Source organism: Ciona intestinalis, unplaced genomic scaffold (assembly GCF_000224145.3).
Source record: "Ciona intestinalis unplaced genomic scaffold, KH HT001202.1, whole genome shotgun sequence".
Taxonomy (NCBI): domain Eukaryota; kingdom Metazoa; phylum Chordata; class Ascidiacea; order Phlebobranchia; family Cionidae; genus Ciona; species Ciona intestinalis.
Window position 1 is genome coordinate 14,157 of NW_004191523.1, and position 9,208 is coordinate 23,364.

General features: G+C 37.3%; 2 protein-coding genes across 2 annotated transcripts in view; both read left to right on the forward strand.

Moving 5' to 3' along the window:
- LOC100185923 (neutral and basic amino acid transport protein rBAT-like) overlaps positions 1–4,098 on the forward strand; it is an 8,811-nt gene extending 4,713 nt beyond the window's left edge. The window contains exons 8-13 of the mRNA XM_002122978.3: positions 656–771; positions 1,023–1,224; positions 1,747–1,896; positions 2,291–2,419; positions 2,866–2,987; positions 3,315–4,098. Of these exons, the coding sequence (XP_002123014.1) occupies positions 656–771; positions 1,023–1,224; positions 1,747–1,896; positions 2,291–2,419; positions 2,866–2,987; positions 3,315–3,624 (1,029 nt within the window). The 3' untranslated portion in view covers positions 3,625–4,098. The remainder of the gene's footprint in view (positions 1–655; positions 772–1,022; positions 1,225–1,746; positions 1,897–2,290; positions 2,420–2,865; positions 2,988–3,314) is intronic.
- Positions 4,099–4,676: 578 nt separating this feature from the next.
- On the forward strand, positions 4,677–6,436 carry zf(c2h2)-124 (zinc finger protein ZF(C2H2)-124; the record flags this gene model as incomplete). Its single annotated transcript, NM_001128904.1, is given in 1 exon segment — positions 4,677–6,436. A coding segment is annotated over 1 exon segment (1,080 nt). The 3' UTR covers positions 6,277–6,436.
- Positions 6,437–9,208: the final 2,772 nt, after the last annotated feature.

Here is a 9,208-nt window from a genome sequence, read left to right on the forward strand (position 1 = left end):
AAACTTGCCAAATGCCTGTCTACTAAATTAAATATAATCAAAACGTAGGTTTTCTGTGTTGGTAAACTAAATCAGATTGCTCGTCTCTCTGTATGCTTAATAAACTGATATTTATATACTAATAAACCTTTTGCGCTGCTTTATATGTCTGGTATGATTTTAACTAAACAAGAAAATATCCCGGCGACACGTTCTGTGATAAACTGTAAGTTAAAACAACCTAGAACTGGTATTGAACCTACCAACAACTGCAAACTGCATTCAAAATGAAGGAAATCCATTCATAAAACCATGACGTAACAATGTATTATAATGGGCATTATTCGCGTCAATAGGCCTCTTATTTTCTGACCAGTTTCGGTGTATTCCTAGGCCGTGTATTGAGTAGGCCATGGTTCCCTTAAAGGAAGATACGTGATGATAATTGCTCCAACCTAGTGGTCACGTTCTTTAAATTATCAGCCACATAAAATCACCAATAAAGTTGCATAGATGGTAACTCGTAAGCGGGCACGAGGTGTTTGAAACAGAACACCCGTGTTATAACGACTTTCCCGCCATGCGAGGATAAATAAGTTGCATTCATTCATTTAATCATAACTATACCACTTGTAATGTTATGATTGTTGTCTTTATTTATTCAATTACACCCCAGCCTTCCTACACAAACGTATATCCTGATTACACTCAAAACCAAATGGGAGTTCACGAGATCATAGCAAGGTGGCGACATGTGTTGGACAAATTCAGCACTGAACCAGGAGTGTATAGGTATTCCTCATCATTACATGCGTTTTTATAAAAGTATCGTCTCATTTGGTAGGAAACAACAAATTTTCACAGAATTATATAACCGTACCTTTAGTTAAAATAGCGTTGTTAATTGGTAAAACACGATAAGAAAATATGGGATTAATAGGATAAAACGGTGTCCATTTTACCCCACAGTACTGTTCACCTTTATGTTAAGAAAATACTGCTGCATTTTTTCGAACCATTTTCACATTCGTGTCTTCCCCCAGATTTATGGAAACAGAGGTGTATGACGACATCGACACAGTTATTCGTTACTACGGGACCCCCTACGTTGACGAGGCGGATTTCCCAATGAACTTTAAACTAATAGACCTCCAGAAGCCCGCCTCATGGACAGGAAGTAACATTGAGTCAACAGTTCTACAATGGATGCGGAAAATGCCTTCGTCCAAGTGGCCTAACTGGGTGGTGAGTGGACCTGCTACAATACACACATATATATAGTAGGGTGCAGATGGAAACAGTGTTATACTATTTCTCGTTCTATTCGGTAATAAACAAAAAACATTCAAAGAATTATATGACCGTATTCTCACGACTCCCACACGACTCCCGTTGTTAATTGTTTAAAACTCGATCGGGATATTTGGACATTACGTGCTAAGGTGTCCCATCTTCCCCACAGTACTGTATAGAGAACATTTTTCCTAGTATTTATACAAAAATGACACTTACCGGTATTTGTTCCAACCCAGTGGTGCAATATGGGTGGTCTACATTGTCAGCCAAACAACATGGCCAATATATACACTAATAAAACACCTTGTAAACGGGTACGAAGTGTATGAATGAATGAATGTAACTTACTTTATCCTCGCGTGGCCGGATGAAAAAACACCTACGTTGTATGAAAAAAACACCTGCGTTTTACGAAAGTCGCTTACCTGCCACGCGAGAATGAATAAGTTATACTCACAACTTGTAATATAGATTGGCAACCATGACAACTCCCGAGTATCAACAAGATTGGGGAACAAGTTAGCTTCCTGTGCAGCTTTCCTCACGATGACTTTATCCGGTACCCCGGGGATGTATTATGGAGAGGAAATAGGGATGGAGGATTTAGTGATGACCAACCCGGTGAGTATTTCCATAACCGAAAAGATTAAAACCATCCCAGCACAAAATATTGGCCAATCAGAATTATCCCAGCTTGTTGGTGATGTTCTTTTTTTTACTTTTTATCTCTTTTTCCCATAACTTAGGCTACCATATTTTTTATATATTACTTTGAAAACGATAGCAAGATACGATTATTTAACACGAAAAAAAAAGAATTAATAGCACAACGACAGTTGTTGAAGCTAAATAAATAAGCGTGTTTTAACGACTTTCGTTTTGCTACTATTTCACTCTTCTTCGTTGTTTTATCCATTTGAAGCGAAAAACAATTGCTTTTTTGACAATTTCTTTTTTTAGTTAAAACATAATTACTTGTTGTTATACCACACTAAGTAAACACACGTAAATACAGGCGGACACTCGGGACCCAGAGAGAACCCCAATGCAATGGGACATAACTAATAACGCTGGCTTCTGTGACAATTGTACAAGCTGGCTACCAGTGAACAACAACTACTTGAGTAAAGGCATCAATGTAGAGGTAATTTGGTCCCCATACAATTAGATTGAATTTGAATGATAAACTATGATGATGTGTCAAAATATAGTTGGGTGGGGGAAAGATGGGACACCTTTTATTCTACTTTCTTGTCTCATTTGGTAGTAAACAAAGAACATTTAAATAATTATAAAACCGTATCCCCACGACTCCCATAGACCGTTGGTAATTGTTTAAAAACACGATCAGGATATTTGGATATTATGTGCTAAAGGTGTCCTATCTTACCCCACAGTACTAATCTGTTATAGTTAATATGCATTGGAAGTGCCACGAAAAGGTAAAATAAAGGTAATTGTCTATTACCTTTTTCGTGGCACTTGATCCTGACTATGTATTTTGTTACAAGACTCGTCCAGCTTTATGAGTCACGTAATTTATCACAGTTATTATCCGCCATGCCTAAAATAAACTGTTTCGCGTAACAGGAGCAGAAAACCAATTCCACTTCGATGTTCAACCTGTACAAGCAGTTGATCAACTTGCGTTCGGATGAAACTTTTCGTCAAGGATATCTCTGTGTTTTAATGTCTACGGCCAAAACAATTGTGTAAGTTTATGGTTCATCGCCGTGGCGCACTGGTTAGCCTGCCTGTCTAAAGCCAAGGGGATATATATGCTACCATTGTGGGCGGATGTGTTCTTGGGCAAGAAACTTAACAGCAATTGCTCCAACCCAGTTGTCACTAATGGATTGTTTAAATTGTCAGCAAACAGAAAACAATCACCAACAAAGTTACATATGTGGTAACTCGTAAAACGCGAGCAAGATGAAACAGAACACCCGTGTTATAACGATTGTCCTTGCCCCGCCATGCGAGGATAAATAAGTTACTTTCATTCATTCAAATATTATATTCATCAACACGATTCTTAGGTACGTTCGTGAACTGCCTGGAGCCAAATCCTTTCTCGTTGCGATCAACTTTGGTGATACATCAGAAACCATTAACCTTCAATCTTCCTTTCCTTTCCTACCGGGTGTTGGGACGTTATATCTTTCAACGTCCAACCAGATTGGTGGGGCCGTGTACTTTAATAACTTGCTGGTGGACGCGCAAGAAGGGCTGGCTGTACAATTCAAGCCAGGAGGGAACTTATTCAATAAGCAAGCTGGAATGTTGGATCGTTGCTTTACCTCCAAGAAAGTTTGCGTCAACGGAATCGGTCTAATGCAGTTTTGCTAATGCTAAAAAAAGCGACAAGATCAAATGCTTTGCTGTCTAATTTTCCTGAATAAATTTTACAATTTCTTTAAGAGCATTTAAATTTTCGTTGTTAAGTTTTGTGATGCACACAGGGCTCTACCCAAAATATTGATTTTAATCCCTTTGGATCTATCTGTATGCAGTAGTATTAGGTTATGTTTCAAGGAAAGTATGTTTTTTTGGCAACATGCTTGTTGCACAACAAATGTTCTTCGAAAAAGAATTAACAAGTGTACATCAACAGTTTCTAGTCTAGTGGGACCACATAATACTGTTTAATTTTCTGTAGTGGGACAACAAACACAAAACTTATACATACATTGGTATCAATAAATGCATACGCGTAATGTAGTAGAATCTGTTTGTGCACTATTTTCTCATTTTTAAAGTTGATTTTATATACGAGAGCCCGACCTTTTAAATAAAGATTATACAGCGAATATCAAGAAAGTATAAGGGACAATTCTGGTGCAACATTTTTACTGGTTACCAGTGGTAGAAATACATTTCGTGGTAGGGAGACGGGAGACTGTTTGCTTTCGTAATTTGATTCCTGCGTAGAATTCAGATAACACTTTATGAAGTATGGTATATAGTTTGTGGTTTCCTATCTGTGTTTATATTATATCAAAGTTTGGCACATGGTGAAAAATCATCTAGCACGTATAGTAATCAATGTACGTTAACCGGTTAACGTTATTGGGCTAACTGATTATTCACCAGCAGTGTATAGAATCTAATTTATTGACGAATGCACTGAAAATTGTTGGAGGTTGGTAGTTGTGGGTCATTAGGTAGCGGTTATATAGGTTAGTAGTTAAGGGTTATCTAGGTTAGTAATTAAGGGTTATATGGGTTAGTAGTTGGTTAATAGTTATTATCAGATAACGTAGGGTGAGGATTCTTCACTAGCACCATATAATAAACCGCAGGTAACGGGAAAGCCTGACGCACATTGTTGACCAAGATTCTTTACCAACATGGTAACATCTAACTTTACCTATAACTGGTTCATTACAGGTGTTTCTAATTATGCCGATAGGTCTACTTAGTCGGTTAGGGAACTGTTTTATAAAAAGAAACATTTTGTCCTCTACTTCGAAGGTCACCAATTGCCGACAGAAATTCTTCGACCAAACATCATGTGTTTTGTATTTAACTCCAAAGTATTCCACGCTTTGTAAGTTGGATTATGAAAAATACAGTGATGCTACGTTAGAAAGTTTGTCGGACTTTTTCGATGAGATTTCTGATTCTGATTTAGTTAGTAACGAGTTTGACGCGTTTTTGGAAAGTGGGGTTCTTACTGTTCGCGTTTCAAAGGCGGTTGGAACCTATGTGATCAACAAACAGACACCAAATAAACAGATCTGGTTGTCTTCTCCAATCAGCGGCCCAAAAAGATATGATTTTGAAGATAATTCGTGGAAATATTTACACAACGGAGAATATTTACATCATTTAATTGAAGACGAATTGAAAGAAGTTGTTTCTGAATCAGTTGATCTTTCGTCTCTGCCATTTTATAAGGAAAGATCGGGTAAATAAATAATGGCAGTTGCAAGTGTGTTGGACCCACAATATTTATCTGATGAACAACTTTTGACAATCTTTCAAACTGCTAGAAAGACGGGATCTACTTTTACCATGACGTCAAGCATGAATGATGGTTTTGATTCAAACACTGAATCTGTAAGCTTATTAAACACACCAAGTCACAGTATTGTTAATATTGAAGACTCCATTACCAGTAATACACTTGATAGTTCCCAAAACTGTATTGACAGCAAAGAGGTTGAAAAATATGTTGGAAAAAAGTCTTGTCGGAAACGGAAGTTGTACAGTTGTTTTGTTTGTAGTGAAGTGTTTCATTCTAGATGTAAGTATGGCTTGCATTATTATGCAACACATGGTGGGGTAGGAGTTAAAAACGATCCGAGTAAATTTGTTTGCAATGTTTGTAATAAAGTAACCACCACCGCAACTGGATATTTGGATCACATTCTGGCTCATGCAAAGGTGATGGACTATACATGCTTGGTTTGTAACCAGCAGTTTACAAGTCATCGGAACCTGTATGATCATAATGTTACCAAACATAGAAGCGCTAAGTTTGAGTGTAAAGTTTGCAAGAAAACTTTCAAATATCGCAGCAAATATTCCAGGCACCTCTTGTTTCATAACCCAATCAAATCACACAAGTGCAACAATTGCCAGCAGTCATTTGTAACCGCCTACCAATTGACAAGGCATAAAAAGACTCATGTTTCAGGTTCAATAATCTTCAGTTGTAAAGTTTGCACTGAAACTCATACGTCGAAAATTTCTCTGGCGAAACATTATAAATCACGACACCCTGATTGTTTTAAATATGTCTGTGAGCGATGCGGGGCGTTGTACATGAACCGATTCAGTTTAACTCGGCATATGAGGTCCCACGAACACAAGGAGTATGTTTGTATCCATTGCAACAAAGCTTTTCACAGGAAATCAGTTCTTGATGTTCATATGAAGACACACAGTGGGATCAAGATGTTTCAGTGCGAAAAATGTGAAAAATTCTTTTCACAGAAATGCTCGCTACTGAGACATCTTGCAAAACAGAAAGACTGCAGATATATTCCACTTTAGTTTTTACAATCATTGCGATTTGTGACATGTCATTCTTCAGATTATTTGGGATGTACTATACAGAATATTAATTACTTTATCTTTATTTTGCTGTTATTGTTATAATAAGTAACCTACATTAAACACTGTTGTGGCATAAATACTCTTGCTTTCAAAATTATAATACAAACTTTATTCTAGGTAATTTACCCAAGTGCATTCATGAAGTTCTTAAATAGTTTAGCTTCTCGATCTCATAGCGGATACACACAGTTGATCAAACCCTCAGTGAGGAACTCAAAAGTTCAAGCCATTATCTCAATATTAGGGAAGTTGTTTTGTTGCATTGCTGAATACTCCCCTCATGCGTTGCTACTTGTCACTGTGCTTTACAAAACATCTAAAGATCATCCTTTCATTCCAATACTGGATGACGTACCTCGTTACATCTTCGTAACTTCCATCATCATCCTCTTTCTTGGCGTCCTCTACAAATGCCAGGATCTCCTTCTATACCATCCCTCTATGCCCCCATCGTCGAGGATATACGTCCCTCTACCCCCACCTAACATTCCATATGACGACGTCTTCATCACAACATCTGATAAAGTGAAACTTCACGCTTACTTCATAAAGCAACAGGAGAATGAGATCCAGGATGCCCCAACACTCGTTTATTTTCATGGAAACGCAGGTTAGTTTAATTGGTTGAATTGTAGAGTAATTAAAATAATCACCAACAAAGTTTGGTTACAGCCAGTGGGAAAATCGTAAGCTGGCACAATGTGTATGAAACAGAACACTCGTGTTATAATGGCTGTAGTTGCCCCATTATGCCAAAATAAATAAGTTACTTCCTGTATTATTCGTTCATTTAACAACCATTTTAAACAACCGTAATTTGGTAGCCATATCCCGTCTTCTTGTTTTAACAATTCAATCTTTTCAAATTCAATCAATTCAACAATTTAATCGTTGCTGTAATAATCAAATGGACAAATACATGTTGGTATGTTATTCAAGTAGCAGCAAAAACAAAAGTTATTAAACATGTTATGAGTATAAACTGCTTGTTTAAAATAATAGTAGAGGCAAAAAACATTTAATATTACTGTTTTTGTTTATTTATCAGCAAAAACATGGTGGTTAACATACTCAAGGTAAAACTACTTAAGTTAATACCAAATAAAAATTCATATTCTTATATTTTTTTCGCAGGTAACATTGGTTCCCCAAGCTACATACCTTTGTATATGACATGCCATGTTAACATTCTGCTTGTGGAATACAGGGGTTATGGTAAAAGTGAAGGCTCACCTTCTGAGGGGGGGTTGTATTTAGACGGGGAAGCGGCGTTGCTTTACTTATTCGATCGACAAGATATTAACATTCGAAAAGTCGTCTTATTCGGCCATTCGCTAGGTGGCGCCGTTGCTATACATCTCGCAACTAGGTCAGAGTTCGCGGATCGAATAGCCGCTGTCATTGTAGAGAATACGTTCACTAACATACAAGCAGTGGCGTGCCATCTTTTTCGCAACATACTACCATTCGTGTCTTACCTACCACGTTGGGCGGTGAAGAATAAGTTCATGTCGTCGCAGAAAATTCCAGACATACAATGCCCGTTGTTACTTATATATGGAGATAACGACGAAATCGTTCCGTCGGAAATGGCGCGATCTTTACATGAAGGGTCAAGAAACCCACGATCAGCAGTTGTAGAAATAACAAACGGCACGCACAACGACACATGGTGTGTGACTCCTTTATATCGAATCTCAATCGCCCTTTTCCTACGCAAAGTATTCGATCCTACCGAGGACCGAAAGGAACCGGTAAGTAGCGAAGAGTTCGTATCTTTATCATGGGAATGGCAGAATGCTGTTACCGACTCAACCGGTTTCTTTTGAATTTCTTTTCACTTGATTTCGCTTTTAGACTTTCAGCTAATAACTTATTCTTTCAAAAGATTTTTATTGATTGCAATGCTTTACTTTTGCGTAAGCAAAATGCTTTTTAAAATGTATAGTAGGGTGGGGGAAGGTGGAACACCTTTTTCATTTCATTTTCTCGTTGATATATATGTGTCTAAAGGTGTCTCGTCTTACCCCACTCTACTATATAGCCTAAGTAAATAGCTACTTGGGTAAAACTAAAAACATAAATGCTATTATACCAACGTTGCTTCTGCCACACCGTGAAACATCATCCAGTTATGACATAACAAACCAAACGTTTGGCAGAAGTGTTGGTATATAATTAGAATACTTTATTTACCAAAATAATTTTTTTCCTGTATATAATGTTTTATCTGGTAGATGTCTTTACTTTATAACGAGTGCCTTATTATCTTTCGCTGTATTTGTATCATATTTGCCTTAGAAAAATGTTGCTGATATAAAAGTACCATCGCCTTATTTTATATAATGATATATCTTCTATCATTAGTGGCTGTGAAATAATTACGTTTTAAACGTTTGCATTTTATCGTCGTAACTCGAAAGTACACTATAGATAAACTGTTGAGTGAATGAATGTAACTTATTTATCCTCGCCTTGTGGCGCCATTGACAACGTTATAACGAGGGTGTTTTGTTAATTTGTTTTATACACCTCGTGCCCGGTATGTTATGTTACTTTGTGATCATTTTTTTTTGTGGATTTTTTATGTATGGCTGATAATTTAGACAACTGGTTAGTGACCGCTTGGTTGATACTGTGGGGTAAGATGGGATGCTGTTGGCGTCCAATTCTCCTATCTCCCAAATTTGGATAGAAATCGAAATGTGGTACTCTAAATAATGAAAGTATTCTTTGTTTACTACCAAATGGGTCGGAAAAATAAATAAAAACGCAAACGATCTAATTTACCCTGCTTAAACCATCTTACCCCAACATACACGAACCATCTTACCCCAACATACACGAACCATCTTACCCCAACATACAC